The following is an 18,357-nucleotide window of genomic DNA, read 5'->3' as shown; positions in this document are numbered from 1 at the left end:
TCTGATTCTTTGTTCTGGAAACATTCGTTACTAATGAAAAGATAAAAGAGTCTCAACATTTTGACATTCACTGATAGCTGGTGTTCAGAAGCAGTCTGCACTCAGAAAGGTCTGATTTATGAGACAAAGTTATGATGGTGAAGGAGAAAGACTTAACTACAAAAAGCCTTTCTTTCACTGTAAAAGAAGTAAATTTAACTACTTAAATGTAACACATGAATTTCAATGAAGAAATTCCTAAAAACAGGGTACACGGTTGAAGAGTTTAATTTTCTGCTCTAAACAATGCTGAAATCAGTTGCCAAAAATAATATTGGGCTAAAGCAAGGGGCATAGCTGCCCTAACAACAACAGAAAGGTAAGATTATAGAGCTGGTTCTTAAAATGACTCCAGTATATGAAGGCCATTTTAGCCCTGCTCTATTTAAAATGACCTTAAATATTTTCTCTCTTAAGAACATTAACAAAATTAACATTAACTGCTGATCTTGGAAAAAGCATATTTTTAAGATATGATCTGAGCAGTAGAAAACATCTCAGCAGTATCACATCCACAGTTCTTAATAATACTTCACAGCTGTCTCTCTGGATATGAGAATGTGTCCATCCTCGTGGCACAAACTGGCAAATTTAATTAAGCTGCAGCAGTGACAAGATGCTGACTCAGATATGCCAATGTAGGAACATCAAGAAATTCTAGCAGCTTAAATTGGCTATATTCAGCACTGAATGAAATGGCAGCACATCAAGATCACTTCAGTATGCAGTGCTGCCACAGTCTTCATCAGGGTGCACACCAAAATAATCTGACAGAGCTTTTCTGTCCATATTTATGGCATTATACTTTATTTGAGCTGACGGCTTAAATTTTTCCCCTTCATTTTATCAGCAACCTGCCTTCACAGCTTCAATGGTGAGAGAACACACACTTTAGTAAATATCTATCAGAAACCCCAATATAAAAATTGCCACGTTTCCTCCAGCTTTTATTTTCACATTTGCCCCAACAGGTTCCATTTGTCTTCCTCTTGACTATGGCCACACAACCCAGTTCTATCAATTTCTGTTTTTTTCTGATTGCAACCTCTCTTCTGGCTACAAACCCACTTCTACCACACACAGCTGAACACAATCCCATTCTTGACTGCAGCTTTGTCTACTACAGAAACCCTTTTTCTAGATCATGTAAAGGCAGAATCCTATAGTAATATACACTGTATCCAGCAGCAAGCTAAGGGCTGTGCTCACCTCTGCCAGTTCAATGAAAGTTGCTCCAACAGAGATGAACCAGAAAAGCCTTCTCTAGCTAAAGATGTGGGACACAAAGATTCACGTCAGGTAGACAGTTATTCCCCTCAAATGCACGTCCCAGTGTCAGTTCATAAAAATACAGTAATTCCCCTTTACAACAAATTATTTCTTCATGTGCTGAATTCCCCACTTAGAGCACAGTAGGTACCTTGGTCTCTCATCTGCATTCTTTGTGGTGTCAAGTTTATCTACCATAAGACACTTGTCACTTGTACCTCCCTACCAGCTTAACAACTTCTTAAAAAAAACTATAGCCTAAATACAGTCCTCCAACTTCTGAAATCCAGCAGTATAAGCTATGCTTTTCACTATGCAAAACTAAAGTTGAGTTTACTTCCTCAACTTAAGAAAGTAAAAGTCATCAAAATGGCACAACCAATACCACCCGTACACCTGTGTTCACGTAACTTCATTTCCCATTCTTCAGCTAACAGTCTGTACTGTTTCTTAATTACTCAAGGAATTAATGGCATTTCCACTGCACCTAAGACACTGGCAGTCTACATAAACAACGTTCGCTACTTCCAAAAGTTATAAGTAAAAAGGATTTCAATGTACATTATTGTCAACCATCTACAAAGTGTGAAGACATGGACAGCCAGCAAGATACTGATTTCTAAAACCAATTAGGACTGGTTCATGAGTTACAGGATCCTTTCCACAACCAGTTAAGAGTGTGGGTTAAACTTCATCCCTCTTTGGCACATAAGAGAAAGCCGACAACAACAAACATCACCCCCCCAAAAATAACCGAAACCCCATCCCAAAACCACCAAAATACCACCCCACACCCCAAAAGACACAAAAGATCTGAGATTCCAACCTAGTCTCTTCCTGCCTTCTGAAGTTTCACACCAGGTTAAGTGCAGACCAACTGCTTGACCAAGGAATCAGTAACAAATCCTTATATACCAGACAATGTGCAGCTTTCCCCCAAAACAGTAAGGGTATGCATCAACAGGATGATGACAAACAGCACAAAATTATAACATAACAGAATATACCTGTTTGACAAATGCCATAGCTCAGAGAGGCTCGGAGCCAATGAATATTTTTTGTAAATCTCGTGTGAGAAAAATACTTCACTGCCATTTTGTGGTGAAATATCCCTGAAAATAAAACAAGAACACTGAAATGCACAAAAAAATTAAAGGCCACATCTGCCCCTGAGAGACAAAGAACAGAATTATTTATTTAAAAAAAAAAAAAAAAGGGACACACACACACACACTATCTACAGAGTGTTTCCATATTCCTGCTTTATGGAAGTTACATATATACTGTCAATTCCCCACTGGTTTTCAAGAGTAAAATACACACGTTCTTTGTAGCCAGAAAAGGACAATTTCATTAATACAGGTTATAAATCCTAGCCATGGTGAAGGAAATTCTGATGGAGCTACATGTTTTCAGATGTTCATTAATCAAAACCAAACATTCGCTTGAACTTGCTGGGATTTGGAGAAAAATTGTCTAACAAAAATTATGTTGTTCTTCAGAAAGGAAGTCTTTTGTTTTCTACACAGGTCTCACCTTCTAAACTGTCCTTTTTTTAATATAGCCCTTCCAGTGTACCAGCTTTATACAAAACCTATCTTCCCAAACTATTTTGAGAGGCATGAAAAAAGATTTATTTCTATCTTCCTCACAAATAAACTAATTCATAACCAACCCACCTCTCTAGTCTTAAAAAGCCTAATTCTTTGCAGGGCTTTTCGTATTAAAAACAAAAACATCGCCAATGCCTCAAATCCATACCGTAGATGTGTATTACTTAATTTTTCCTCACTTCTGAACAGATATAAACACACAGCGTCAGAAAAAAACCACTTACTCCTCCGGCCCTCCTCCCCCCCGCCCTCCACCGAGAGACGACAAAAAATGGCGCGGCGGGGCGGAGCCAGGCGGCCACGGGAAACCCGCTCCCCTCCCCTCCCCTCCCCTCCGAGCCCATGTGGGTCCCCGCCGCACGGGGGGCTGGGCGGCGCGTTCCTCACTTGGCGGGGCAGCGCGGAGCGAGGGGTCACCCTCCCGCCCCCGCGCTGCGAAGGCGCCCTCTCTTGGGTCCGGGACGGGGGGGGGGGTAACCGTACTCACCAGGTCAGCAGCTGCCCTTTGGCCGCCATCTTGGCGGGCCCCTCGGGGAAGCGTGTTCGCCGGCTCCTCGTCTCTCAGCCGCGTGAGCCTCCCTCACGGCACAGGCCAATCAGCGTAGCAGAGCTCCCGGCGCGCGGGGTCAGGTGTTCTGAGCCAGCCAGTGGCAACATGGCCTAGAGCAGCTGCCAGAGGGGCTGCGACGGCCATCTCGTGGCAGAAGACAGTGCTGCCGCGGGGGGTGGTGGCGCAGTGGCCGCCGCCGCGGGCCGCCCCGCCTCGCCGGGAGATGCGGTGTGCGTAGGGCCACTCCGCATGTGGGCTCCGCTCCGACTCCGCGTTCTTCGCTAAGGTGTGGCCCTGACCAGATGTTGGGTGCCTCGAGCGGCAGTTCCCGCCCTGAGTGTGCAGAGGTGGTGGTTTTGGGCTCTGCCGGGGGGCTTGTCCCTGAGGGGGGGGTTGGGACTGCGTGTCGGGACGGCTGCGGTGCCCCGTGGAGACTGCTGCATTTAGCAGCTTCCCTCTTCTCCTGGGCTTCCCGTTTCCTTGGCTCACTTCCTGCTGGTTAACGTGGGCAGGGCCACAAAAACTTTTTACTGATGATAAGGTATCCCTGTCTGGTAAAATGTGGAATTCAAATATTCTCGGTACCTGTAGGTCTAGGTGATGGAAACTCATTTGCTTGTGGTGGTGTAAGAAAAGGTGATCCCCTTCACAGCTCTACAGACGGAGGAATGAAGGAGGAAGTGAGGACTGTGGCATGAAGCAATGGAAGCATTCATAGCACCTAGTCCTGTAGCTAACTCTGGGCACTGTACACAAATACATAAAAATACTGAGATGATTCAAATCATGTCCAAACCCACCAACTCAGGAGTGGCTTTAGCTTGCTTGCAGATCAGTTTTAAGGACACTGCTTGATTTTAATTCTGCCCTTTTTTTGCTTGTGTATCTCAGAGAAGCAGAAAGGTTTCTGTCCCCCTCACCTAGAGCCCAGTCCTGGAAGTAGCTTCGTAAGAAATAATGTTTCTTCAAAACCCAGGTATTGTAACAGTTGCATTGCCAAATGATTAGAAGACTTGCCCCAGACTATGAGTGTGGCAGGTTAAATCCTATTGAAGTCTGCATCTCTCTAAAACCTGCAGTGTCCTTTTTGGTTGTTTTTTTTGTGTGTGTGCATGTGTGTGGTTTTTTTTTTTTTCAAATGGTGCTACTTCCTACATGTGAGCTTTCTACTTCCATGGCATAAACTTCAACATCAGGAAACACTTTTTCATTGTGCCAAGCACTGGCACAAGTTGCCCAGGGAAGCTGTGGAGTCTCCACCCTTGGAGATACTCAGAAGCCATCTGGACATGGTCCTGAGCAGCTGGCCCTAGGTAGCCCTGCTTGTGACATCTGGAGGATCCTGCCAACCTCAACCATTCAGTGAAATAGTTGGGGATCAAAAGCACCACCTCCTAACCTGCAGTTTAGCCTTCCTTATGAGCGGGCATGGGAGTCCCTCGGTTTGTCTCTCGCTTCAGAAAAATTCCTGTGTTTTATATAGAATATATGTAGTTGTTGATACAGTTGTTGCCTAAACTATATCTTGGTGGTTAGGAACTCTCCTGTGAGTGGAAAGTTGGGCAGGAATCATCCTGATGATGAGAAAATTAAATCTGGATTTTCAACATCTCAAAGACTGCTTTAGTCATGGAGCTGCTGTAGGACAAATGGTACTACTTAGTGTGACAGTTCTACAAAAGTGACGACTTCCGCTATTTTTTTTTGTAGATTTGATCTGTAGGTGAAGGCTGCTTCCAGATGTAGTGCTTCAAAGATGAATGCTAATACCTGTTTCTGGATCATGGGCAGGCATATAAATACTGAGCTGTTGAAGCTCTGTCAGAACCAAGGCATTTCTGGGTAGGTGCAGAAGTAGAATTTTACATGGCTTAAGTCTTAAGCCCAAGCATGCTGCTGACATTCAGATGCCCCCAAAGTTAGCATAGCAGAGGGGAGTTGCAACTTTGAATTTTGATGCCTAAGCTATGCCTAAACTGTATTAAAACCTCAATTTTGATATACAAATCCTCATTTAGATATAGCCCAAAGCTGTATTTCCAAAGTCACTGTGAAGGCCTTAAGCCAGATTTCTTGTATCTTGCACTTGATACAGCGAACTGTGATTTCTAACAAGACGACACCTTCAAGGAGAGGGAAGCTAGATTAATCCACATTCTTTCTGAGGTTTAAAGCTCTTGTTTGCCAAAAGAGGAGCTTAAAAAGGTGCTTGGGAGCCTTCTTGTTTCCCTGCTGCCAAACATTACTTGATGTATGTGCTAAACAGCTCTGATACATGGAAGCACAGCCTAATTTTGTAATGGTGCATTCCTTAAGGAATAAACCTAATAAACCACGATTCAGAAAAACAAATGAGATGCTACTGACAAAAAATTAAGACAGATTTTTCCATTAGAAGCTGAAGTTTTATTACAGGATAACAGTACATAAAGCACATCTAAAATCGATGTGTTCAATGCACTTAATAAAGGTAATGTAATATTAAAGGTACAGTTTCTAAGTACAATATAACAACATTCATATTAGAATGAAAATTGGAGTATTTAAAAGACAACATTAAATCTTTTATTTTTACAGTCATATTTACAAAATGAATCAAAATACTTTTTTTCGGGACTGAGTAAAATAACAAACTTGAATATAAGCAGGCTATCATAACAGTGAGTTGGAAAGGTCCATGAAAGTGAAAAGTTAAGTGATTGGGTAAAGATCATTAGCAAAGGTTTAGTACAATACCACTTTAGTATTCCTCTTGATGGCTTACGTTTTATTGTGGCTAGAAAAGGAATTTATACATACTGCACACATAACAGTTGGCATATATTTACATGTACAGTATAATTGCATTTAAATGTGTATATATTTACAGAAATTTGAGCATATTACTCAACGAGGTTTTGTGAGGTCTATGTGCTTAATCTTCAAACTGATATATATTTGTAATCAGCATTTATTCTGGTTTTGTTACGTTGAACATTTAGTAAGCAGGGAGAATATATGTTAACCAAATGGTTTTGCATAAATATTTCTCAAACTATTAAAATTAAAACAATAGGGAGAGCATGTTCATAGCGTTATGTATAGGTTAGTACATACAGATTTTAAGAGCGACTCCTTTTGTCTTTGAAAATATCAAAAGGTGACTTAAATCAACAAGGGAAAATAAAATTGTCATGGCTTATATCTAAATAAGATTGTAGCTTCAAGAGGTTTTTATAATTGTCCTGATAGTGTTTGCAATTAAACATTCCACTTATGAAAATATACCCACGATGCAGTAAAGTTTGTATTTATTTTTAGGACAACAGTATGTTTGCTGTTTAAAAAAAATTATTTATATATATATATTCCTTGGATTGAGGGTATAAAAGCAGTGCATGGAAGCCAAGAATCATGGCTTTAAAATTCACTACCTTCTATTATCAAAAAGTGCAGTAAACAGAAACATTGTGTTTAATAAATTGCTCAAAAATCTTTGCTAAAGATCTTATAAATTCAGTAATATTACAGAAAAAATTCTAATAAATATTTAAAAGGTTAATTACCTCCTCTAGTTAGATATTTGATATCCAACAGTTTTTCAGAATTAACATGAAAACAGTATCTAGAATAAAAGGAATGGGATAGGAATACTTTTAAGGGTACATGACTACGTAAATTAAGGTATACATGAAAAATATAAAACAAAACCCCCAGACCTGACAAAATGTTGCAAATTCCACTTCTTAACTAACTTTAGTTGCTAATGACTGTCCTTGGATATGTATGCACAGTTTATAAAGCATATCCAAGGACTGAATTTAGCCATCCATCTACCCCGGAAGATTTACAGAAAATTCCTATTTACAGTAACTGGAGCTAAGTGTGTAGGCATGGCCTAGTAACATCTGCAGTTTGAGAGTGTACAGATCCTATTTAAAGAGGGAGGAAGGCACCCAGCAGAATAACATCTATAAATATCAGCTACAACTACAGGACAGAACTCTCCCAAAAAGCCAAATAACTACCTCCCTTTCAGACAGACAGCATATTGTAATTACTTTATACTGGCAGATTAGCTGTTTTTCTTTTTTCTGATACAATACAGGCAGACTGTTTTAGCAACCAAAAGGATAACAAGCTGGACAGAAGATTTTTAATAATGTTAATAATTAATAATGTTAATAATGTAGAAAAAATTCTACATTTGATATCAAGTATCTGTACCGGTGAAGTAATTTTCTCCTTATTAAATATACTATAGAATAATTTATATAATGACACTATGCATTTAAAGAGAAAACCATGTCCCAAATCTTGTACTCTGATACAGGTACTTGTTGGGCATATGTTGGTGTATATATATATATATACAAATATATATATATTTATATATAGTTATACTCAGTGAAATTAACAAGACCCAAAGGTGGTATTGTCTAGGAATAAAAGGGGTTTGCTTTTGTTCACAAAAGTAACTTATCTAGCACCACACATCAGAAAAACACAAAAATAGCACACTCTAGTTCTAAACAGCTATGTCTAAAATAGATTATATAGTAAAACAGTTATTATACAGCATAATGTGGTATTTGATAAAGAGATAAATATTTGCACTGTGTAGGCTGTTTATAGTATAACTTTATCTATACAGAATGAAAGCAAAAAGTTAACTGTATAGAGGTGAGCAGAACAACATTAAATATTATGACTCCAAAGCAGAGACAAAGTTAGAGTTGAAAGAATAGAGCAAGATAAAATGTTTACAGGCCATTACAAGTCCTTAAATTAGTAGTAAAATAAGGAATCAGTTGCTCAAGTTTAAGAAAGCAGTAAACAAGATTGCATTTACATGCAGATGTCTAAAACTTGTATTTCTTTTAAATCTATGCACAAAAAGTCATTTGTTTTTATTGCTTGACATTCAGTTATGGCTAGAGTATTTTTAACCTTTTTTTTGTACTTTGGAAACAAGAATATTGTTAAAGGTGCCATAAAAATGGACAACATTGAAAACAGTTTGCAAATAAACCACCTAACACTGCAGTTCTTTATACATTTTAAAAAGCCTTGTCTGGGGTTTGTCGTATGTTAAATATATTTAATCTGGGAAAATACACTGTAGCTTGAAGCCTCCCACTGGCCCAAACATCCAATACAAAAACACATCTCCAGAAAAGGAGCAGGCAGACAATACAGTTACATATAAAGAAGCAGCCAGTTAATGTCCTAATAGTTCAAATATTCACCACTGTTCTGTAACTTGTTTCTAAATCAGTGTAGAAATGAGGAACATTTTGGATTTAGAACGGTGTACAGTACATATGCCTTTTTGTGAAATAAAATTCACTGTATTGCTTATGAATTCTCTGCATTAGATACAGATAGAATTACAGATTGCAAGTTCCTGTAAAGTTTTGTGCATCTACATCAAGACTTTGTGGGGTAATTTAGGGTACTGTTTCTCAAAACGAAAGTCACAACCATTTGAAAGTTGCCAAAGTGTTTAGATTGTTATCAGAACACTATGTCAGGCAAACCTAGCTCTGTTCGCCAGTGCAGAGCATGTGGCTGTGCTGGCTGGACAAGCGCGCTGGCCGGGGAACTTGTCCCACTTACTGGTTGCAGCTCAGCCGCCACAGCGTGGAGGAGCTGGAAGAGCTGGCTGTTGGCTGCAAGCATTTGCAGTAGCCATGGAGTTACTAAGTACTAGCAGCAGCTCAGTTCCCTCATTTAGGAAATGCCGCCAGTAATTACAGCTGGTTCGCACTCCCTGCCCCAGAAGTAAGGTAATTCCAACATAGAGAGCCCTATGAAGAAATATAGCCCGGAGGGATTGTGCTTTCAGAAAGCTTGAGAAACGCTGACTTACAGGAAAACAAGTATAGGAAGGACATATGAACACTGAAAACATGCAGATGTTAACAAAAAGGTGGGCTGTCACACAAAGTTGAACAACTTGATTGTGAAGTTCAGCTTGAAGAAGTAATAGGATGATGAGGGAGGGAGGACATACAAGTGAACATTGTGGCAGAAGAAATGAGCCTATGAGTATTGATGTGAAGCCTTTATCATGTTTTGTTTCTTATTTGGATAGCCTACTTATTGCTATAAAGTTATTGCTATATTCTACCAATGATAAAGGCAACCCCCCCGCGATAAACAGCAACATTACACATGAAAAAGGTAGAATACAGCTTTTATTTTGATGTTAAAATTCTATTTAGTACCTGAATAAAGTTCCAAAGATAGACTGTATATTATCCTAAATGTTAACATATTTTCCCCCTCAAGTCCAGTGACTTAGCATTATTTAGCGAGCTATTATCACAGTACTAGGATTAAAGCACATACTGCAATGATTTTTAAATAAATACTCATTTAAATTTTAAAACTTCTCTTTTTGTTGTATTTGGTATCTGTATGCATTTGCCCTCATTTCCACCAAATGATTTACTGACAGGAATATTTAAGCATAAAGAAAAGAGGAGGCTAATATTCAAATATATTAATGGATGAAACTTTTAAAGAAATAAATATTAGTATTAATAATGAAAAAATAATTCTATAGTTGTATTTCTCCAGCTAAGGAAAACAAAAGATGTTTCTTCTGTGTAATCTGAATCAGCCAGCACAGGTAGAATTTCATATATTTAATATTAAAGAGAAAATTACTTATTATTTTTGGATATTGGAGAGTAAGCGATGTTTCTGACATTTATATTGATAAATTTACCTACACTGGGGAGTTCAGGAATGTGTAGAGAAAAAAATACATATTGTTTGTACAGCTTATACGGTGCAACCTGTTTTGTTCATCAAGTACAGACTGGGGAATGTCTATGCCAATCCAAAGAAAGATATTGTTAACGTCTGGATCACCCCACTACATTATTAAAACAATTTACAGATTGTACATATGAAGAGTGTTGTGGTTTTAGCTGGGATAGAGTTAATTTTCTTCACTGTAGCTGGCATAGTGCTGTGTTTAATTGATCTGCAAGGATGTAAAGAATAGGTTCTACTGCTACTCAGCAATAAGAATTTTCTTCTGCTGAGGATCCCAGAACACAAACTGATCAAGAGGTAATACTTGCTAAGCAGTTGTCTGTCTTGGAAGACCATTCCAAGCTAAACTTGACCATCAGCTTGTAAAACCGTAAGACAGGCTTCCCTTTTTATTAAGCGACCTAAAGTAAGCAATTGGAAGCCACATACCTTCAGTAATCTAAGATACTAGAGAGCTGATGCTTTTTGCAAGAAGACAGACATGTTTGAAGGAGAAATTCAGTCTAACCAGTCTTGTAATCTTTATTATTTTGTTTGTAGTTGCTTATTTACTTTTCTACATGCATTTTCAAAAGAACGTGAAGCCATAAACCAAGGCTAATTGGGACAGGCTCCCACAATCCTACAGTTCAGTACTTGGAGACTTCCTAGACATTGCTGGTTTTTGGTGCCATTGCAATCACTTGGAATTGCTGTATTTGATGTACTAGATATGAAAATGTCTTCAGCCTCAGTATTTCTTTCCAGTCAGGCTTTTTGCTTTACCGTGAAGCATACGCACCAATGACAGACAACATCTGAGTAGTTGTTCTTGTATTCCTAAAGATCTATGTTCCTTTGTGTGTGATTCATTGCCGAAACCTAATCATTACCTTTTCGTTCTTGCTGTACTATCATAAACTGATTTGTTTCCTTTGACAATAATTTTATATTGAAAACCTATTTTGTATTGCAAAAAGCTGAAATTCAGCTGGAAAAATAGTCCTATCATTATAAAAATGTCCTATGGGTATTGAAATTAATTTCAATTATTTTTTTGTAGTGGGTCAGCATGAACTTATTTTTTAAAATATAACTGCAAAACCCTTGCTCTGTTTGGAGTACTTTAGTTTTGAACAAAATAAAGACCTAAGAGCAGCTATACTGCAAAACTGAGTAAGAGAATGAGGCATGCATAGAGCATTTAGTTTAAAAAAAATATCCAGTTCTCTTGTGCCTGGGGGGAAGGGGAAGGGAAGAAATACTAGCATATTTTTTTAAAAGTAATTTGTTCCACCAGTAGTACTGGCCACCCTGTTAAAGAGTTTTAGAAGATCCCTGAGCACATTAGTTTCTGACTCTTAACCCCAGCTCCAAAATGATAGGGCTTCTGTTGTTGATAGCTAGATGGATTGTCATTCACAGTTAAGTCAATCATAAGGTGCTTATCTATTTACCCTTTTTTTCACCAATCAGCACAAAGAATGTCAGAAAATAACTTTTATTTTTCTTTTTTAAATAATAAAAGGGCACAAAATTTAAACAATGTTTTGTGACAGTGGTTTAGGATTATTACCTGGCTGCCCCTCAGCAACAGACAAGTGATTCAATCGACATTCCTTAGCAAAAAAAAAAAAAAAAGGGGAAAAGAGGAAAAAAAAAAAGAAACAAAAATCCTGTACAAATATGTATTTTTCCCTGAGGGATCAAGGTTACACCCGCAAGTGCTCTATGTACATATTGCACTGTAGAGGAATGAAGAACATGTGCAAAAAAAGCAACAATGATTGAAGCTTACTAATCAAACCTTTTAATCATAACTGCTATGTCATCTTGCATTTTGGAATGTCGGAACACAGCTATTCCTTTAATCTAAAATGTTAAAAAAAAAAAAAAAGAAAAAACCACACCTCTACTATGGCACATTCAATGAAATAAAAAGTTTTCCAAAGACAAATAGACAAATTCCATCATGAAAATAATACAAAGTTCGTTCGTTTGTGGTTTTTTTCTGTTTTTTAGAAAAATTACATTACTTACTTTCATTGTTTCACATTACAAAATCTTTTTTTTTAATGTTTACACAAATCACATTTTATTGCAGGAATATTTCAAGTGCCATCAAACATTTATAGAAGGGTTAAAAAAATAGAAGTCTCTCTAAAGTGGTCCAGACAAGGCTTTGTATAGAATAAATCTTTTTTCCACCTTCTATTTTTGACTTAAGTATTTTGAATACATTTTCTTTATTCCATTGACACTTAACAGCCTAGAAGCAGCCACTCACACGTACCCACACATATATTCATGTGCGCACACAAATGTACTCTCTCACACACACAGGTGCACATACACGCAGATACCTTGGTATCCATACTAAGATAGGTAAGCTTTAATAAAGAACAACCAAACTTAAAAACAGCTTCCCTTTTCACCTAATCCCATAGTTTTTAAAATGTCAAATGATGTTGGAGATGTTGAAGTACATTAGGGTGGTTCAAATGACAGTATAGTATCTCTTTCCTAGAAAGCCAGAAAACATCTCTGTGGATAGATATTACACCCAAGGAACAGATCATTCAAAACCAAGATATTATTGCTTTGTCTTCAGCTATCCTTATCTTTTTACTTCTTGTGAACTGGGCAGATGACGAAAATACGCATATGAATATCCACTGACCCAAAGTATGTTTTTTAACTGAATATTCAGTTGATCATCTGATACCAGGCCATAGTGCCAGAGGTTCTGCAGAGTGCATGCCCTCTGCTGTGCTGGGTTCTCGGATGGCTCTCTCTCTGACCAGCCACTCTGACGTTGCTGTACGCCCCGTTTCATAAAAGCCTCCTTGGCAACAGAAGTCTTATCAGTACATCTGCCATGCTGTATCCCTTTTTTCCCCCCTTGTCTGTGAAGAGCAAAACAAAATGTTCTATTGCCAAGTGGCTATTAATTGTGATTGGGAAAGCAGAGTTACTTGGGGTACGTATGCACAGCCTGATTTAACAAGGTGCCAGTACACAGGAGCTCCCATGGACAAAAATGGCAGCACTTTCTGGCCTGGAAGAGCACGTTGCAAGCTGTTTCCAGATGCAAAGGGCTTTCAGCTAAGGCCCCTCTGGAACCTTTTTATGGTTACATATTTTGTTAGTAAATGCTCCAAAAATCTGTGTTGTCAATGACTTGTGGGTGTAAATATATTGAACTAGATGCCAAACAAAACCATTAGCACCAAGATGGCTGGTAGAGTGCTAATATTCATCAGGAAAGGTAAGAAAAGGACGTGACTGAAAATTAATCCCAAAATATTTTGTCTGGTAGTCTACTTATTGTCAGAAGTAGGGGTTGTATCTCACTCTTTAAAAAAGTACAGGTCTTCATTATTCATTAGTTGACACTGAAATTAAGTTTAGTTGATCTTTACAGGACTAGCACCTAAGGCTGGTCACATTCAGAAAACATTTGTTAGTTAAAAGTGTTGCTTTAGAAAATAGGAGCGCACATTCGAATGAAAGTACCATATCATGCCAGTTACTCCAATAAAGTAAACAATGATTCTAGGAAAAGCATTTCAGTGAGCCTGGAGGGAGCATGTGCTGGGCTGCAAGCCGCTTCTTCGGGAGCAGGTAGGATGGAGCAGTGAAAGGACGGGTCTATTGCGGGTTTTCCAAAAGCCCTCTCATGCCTCCATCCCAGTGCTCAGGGAGGTACAGGTGTTCCCGTCCCGTGGTGCGGGAGTGTACTGCTTTGAAGGGGAGACATACAATGCTCAATCTCCCTGTGTTTCAAACCACAGAGATGAGAGACAGCTGTAAGCTTCCCTGATGGGGCAGACAATTTTTAATAGGTGTCACAGCTAAATGTGTCTCAGAATTTTAACCCAAAGGAAGCATGTCCATATCATAGAATAAACCTCTATTTTGCTTATACAACCCACTATCCTAAGTCTTCTTTTTAAAATAGGCTTCAGTGTGCTTCTATTTGCTTCTGTTACTTCTCAACTACTATAATATGTAGAGATTGTTTATCCTTGGAAATGAAAGCAATGTCTCGCTCCTTTTTCTTTTCTAATGTTACTGGCTTTTTCTTATGTACTTAATCAGAAACTTCATTTGTGTAGGCCTACAAGGCATCCAGTTACACATCCTCAGCTCATCCAAACCAATTATGCACCTCTGGCTCAAACAGCCACGGTTTATTTTGTGATGTCATTTATTGTGAATCTGCTTCCTTCAGAACTAGTTTTACTTGCCAGATTTGCTCAGAGACAGTATTCTTCCTAAAGGGAATGGTAATTAATAATGACTGCAAGATTTGGCTTACTGGTTGGTTATGCAATACAAGAATCACAATTTCAGAACTACAGGATGCACATTTAAGATATTAATGATTTCCAAGCATTATACAGAGTACAGAACAATGCTTTCTAGCAACAGTGTGCCTTTGCTTTGTTAGTCTGTTCTTGTCTGATCAACTTTAAAGTGCATCTTTTTAAATAAGAAGAGCAAAAGACTTCTCTATTAAGCTACGTGAAATTGAACTGCTGGATGCTGGAAGAACGTGGGTCAGTGTCTCATCTCACTGAAGTCAAAGACAAACCTCCAACTGATTTTGATAGTCTAGAGTTTGGAGTTTGAAGGCATTGTTTACAATATGGAGTACAAAAGTATGTAATATTATGTATAAAAATGACTCTTCCACATACATGTTATACACCCGTACTTTTACTGTCAATACAGAGTTGAGTAAATACCTTCAAACCTGGATTTATGGTGGGCAGAAATACACTTAACAGCCTGCTTTTCAAGGATGCCATGTTACTCATCTGTAAATGATCTGTAATTGCTTAGTTTAACTTTGACCACAGAAACTCAGCACCTTTGAAAATGAGGCTTTTGACTTGTGCACCCAAATCTGAATTTAGGCATGTAACTTTAAACATCCAGGTTTGAATGATTTGAAAATAAAAGTACCTTTGAAATTAACAGCTGAAAAGCTGATTTATAAATTGTCATTATCTTCAACTCTTAAAAAAAAAAATAAAATCTATGTAGCTATCTCAGGATATGACCAGCCTCTCTTTAAAAGTAACATGGAAAACAGCAGCATAAATACCTCCCAACGTACCAGTACCTGCCAAACCTTTTTCAGTTAAACTTGAATTTCTGGTGCACATGCAACACAACAATGAACACGCTAGCATTTAATTTAAAGAAAAAGGTGCAAAATGAAAGTGCCTTATCAATTCAACAAGAAAAGCTATACCAGTAACTACATTTTATATTAATTAAAACAATATATAAACAATATCTCTTTTGCTATATATAGTCTTCATGCCCATTTACCCTGTAATATATTATAATGCTATTGTTGCTATTGCTATGGACCCTTTTCATGCCATTCTGTCTACTGGCAAACAGTGGTAGGTGAAAAAAATCGTCCTTCATGAAACAATGAGCAAGCTGTGCAAACTGATGCTGAAATCTCTGCAATGAACACCAGTCGCTGATTACTAGGTGGACTCTCTGTTCTGATCAACAAATTGATTGTTCTGTCAAAAGTCTGGGCAGTGAACTACAAGAGGAAACAACCTTCTGACTTTAGTACTCTCAGTCTGTGTAAACAGAGATCAAGGATTGAGAAGTTGAGACAGAAAAAGGGTCCATATTTGTAGGCATAATGGAAATCATATGCATGAGAAAAACAAGTTCAACTTTGTTTCATTGTTTCCCATCCTTCGCCTGACCCCGGCCGCCAAGAGACGTGCAGTGTGTTGGCTCCCTAGGTCTGTGCAGGGCCATATAAAGTGTCTTGGTTTTCTTTTTCTTTTTTTTTTTTTCTTTTCCTTTCATTTGTTTTAATGTTTGTACTTCGGACATTCTAGAAGTGCTTAGGTGATACGTTTACCCATCAATTTGCATCGCTGGCTCAAATTCTGAAGTGAACAACTCCTTGTAAAGTGGAGGAAAATGAAGTCGTACAATGTCTGGGTATATTGCTTTAAATGCCATAAGCTTTTCCGTATGTCGTCCACACAGTGCTCTTAAAGTAGACACTTTGCATATTAACTGTAAAAGAATGAATAGAAGTCATACGGTCATACATGGAACCAGGCCTCCCCAGCTTGCTCTTAGGATTAAAGCTCTCCCAAACACTGAGTTCACATCAGCTGTTTACCTTAACAATGGCATTTCAGATGTGTAGCCACGGATGTTTGTTATGTTAGATTAAAAAAAAAAGAGAAAAAGAGGCAGCCACTAAAGGGCTTTAGTGCTATCGGTTAAATAATATTTTCTTTAAGTTCCTAGGAAAATGTATCATTAGATTTCCTCACTTGCCTACCAAGCACTGGATTGATACAGAAGTTTTTCATGGCTGGATCTTAACTCATGCAACTTAGTCATTCTCTTGGAAGAAGGCAGTCCCGACTACTTTTGAACCTAGTGTGAATATTGTGGAGGAAACTGGCAATGCAATAGATCAGGCTTTTTTAATTTATGCCAAATAAGGTGAAAAGGAAGAGACCAGAAAAATCTGTCTTCAAAAATATCACTAGGGTAATCCCTGAATTTACTGAGTAAATTATTTTTATCAAAAGAATCTTTCTTCCAACAAAGGTATCCAAAGTATATGCTCGGGAAAGAATTGTATGAGCTGGGATTTGGAATGAGGACAATCTGTAAAGCTTGGGCTGGTGGACATCCTGCTTCTATTGTAATTAATTCTGTGGTGTGAAATGAAGCATAAGCTTTCTGGCTACGCAGAATTCTAAAAGGAAATACCTCAGTAAGCAAGTGTCTATCCTTCCCCAATTCTTCAGATTTACTTTTTTTAACATTATACCAGTCTTCAATTTTTAAAAGAGGTAAGTGAAGATACTTTAGATTAGCATAATAGTATCTCTTTTCTCTTCCCTGGGCATCAATATTTGGAAGAACTGCTGAGAAAAACGCTGTGTGGGGAACTTCTCATGGAAGACTGAAAAACAAGGTTAGTTTGGGTATTGCATATTATAACAACTTAATTGCCATGCAGGCAGAGATTTCACAAGGATTAAGGCATGGATATTGTAGAACTGAAATCTCATTCTGTGTGGCAGAAACGTGTAGGTGAAATAAGATAAAAACCTTCATCGCTTTTCATTAAGTTCAACATTAAAGTATTTTTCAGATCATTATCAACGTTGTTCCCTAGTACATCATCATTTCACCTCTCTGGTTCTTAGTAAATAGTTTCAGCTAAGCACCCTGATTTTGAACAAAGAATTCTGGGTTTATAAATAACAAATTAACTGCATAGGAGCTTTTCCACCATCATTAGGATACCACTCCCAAGGAAGCATACTTTCACAGCCATGTGTCAAGGCACACTAGGAGTCTTACCTTTGTTAGAATTCCATCTTCTCGGTGGTTCTTCTGTAGTACATGCTGAAGTGCCAGCTGGATCTTCTGTTGGAGTTTTTCAATTTTTACTTTCTCCTGAAGCCATGAGCGATCTAATATAAACAGAATTAACACCTCTAGTACTGCACACATCGATCACAGTGGACCAGGAAGTACCAAGTCTTACAGATTCATCTTTCTTGTTTGCAACCTTCCTTCCACTTATATATTCTTATATAGAAAATGAGTTTCAAAATTAATAGGTTTTGGAGTGTCTTTATTGCATGCATTTAAAATTACTTTTATGAAGCCCTTAATTGGAAGAATGCAGCGTATCTGAGAAAGATTTAATGCTATTATTCATTTGCTAACAAGGTCTGTAAAATGCAGGGTATTTACAAAATGAAGCTAGCAACTTTTTAGTGGGAAATCAGTAGGTCACATGATGAACAAGTAGTTAGAGTGGATCTTCTTGCTAAGATCTACAGTGACACACAGAAAAATAAGAAACATATATTCAGCTATTACCAAAAAAAAAAAAAAAGCAGCTCTTAAACTTCCTAGCAGCAAAGTTGTATTAGCTGCTACACCCTCTGTGCTGCAGAACTGTGGGATTCTGTGGCTTACATACTAAGACATGGGGCTAACATCCTTCTGACCTGGCAAACAGCAGGAGAATGTATTTATGATAGTCTCAATAAACCCACTGCTGCTAACAGACTCTTCCACCTCCACTCCCGAATCTACTATGCTGCAGTC

General features: G+C 38.1%; 2 protein-coding genes across 15 annotated transcripts in view; both read right to left on the bottom strand.

Moving 5' to 3' along the window:
• The window catches only part of ICE2 (interactor of little elongation complex ELL subunit 2), a 30,927-nt gene extending 26,991 nt beyond the window's left edge, over positions 1-3,936 (bottom strand). For 5 of the 12 annotated variants that reach the window (XM_075100110.1, XM_075100109.1, XM_075100108.1 and 2 more), the window contains exons 1-3: positions 3,409-3,663; positions 2,316-2,420; positions 1,249-1,306 (exon numbers count right to left, since the gene is read on the bottom strand). In XM_075100110.1, the coding sequence (XP_074956211.1) occupies positions 1,249-1,306; positions 2,316-2,403 (146 nt within the window). In that variant the 5' untranslated portion in view covers positions 2,404-2,420; positions 3,409-3,663. Of the gene's footprint in view, positions 1-1,248; positions 1,307-2,315; positions 2,421-3,069; positions 3,159-3,408 lie in introns of those variants that run through there. The other 7 variants (XM_075100107.1, XM_075100113.1, XM_075100112.1 and 4 more) reach the window with 6 other exon arrangements.
• An 11,469-nt stretch (positions 3,937-15,405) lies between these two features.
• RORA (RAR related orphan receptor A) overlaps positions 15,406-18,357 on the bottom strand; it is a 390,738-nt gene continuing 387,786 nt past the window's right edge. For 2 of the 3 annotated variants that reach the window (XM_075100102.1, XM_075100101.1), the window contains 2 exons: positions 17,599-17,711; positions 15,988-16,284 (listed from right to left, as the gene is read on the bottom strand). In XM_075100102.1, coding sequence (XP_074956203.1) covers positions 16,120-16,284; positions 17,599-17,711 — 278 coding nt within the window. In that variant the 3' untranslated portion in view covers positions 15,988-16,119. Of the gene's footprint in view, positions 16,285-17,598; positions 17,712-18,357 lie in introns of all 3 variants that reach the window. The other variant, XM_075100103.1, reaches the window with a different exon arrangement.

This window comes from Phalacrocorax aristotelis, chromosome 7 (genome assembly GCF_949628215.1).
Source record: "Phalacrocorax aristotelis chromosome 7, bGulAri2.1, whole genome shotgun sequence".
NCBI classification, from domain to species: Eukaryota; Metazoa; Chordata; class Aves; order Suliformes; family Phalacrocoracidae; genus Phalacrocorax; species Phalacrocorax aristotelis.
This window is presented reverse-complemented; position numbering and strand designations above follow the sequence as displayed.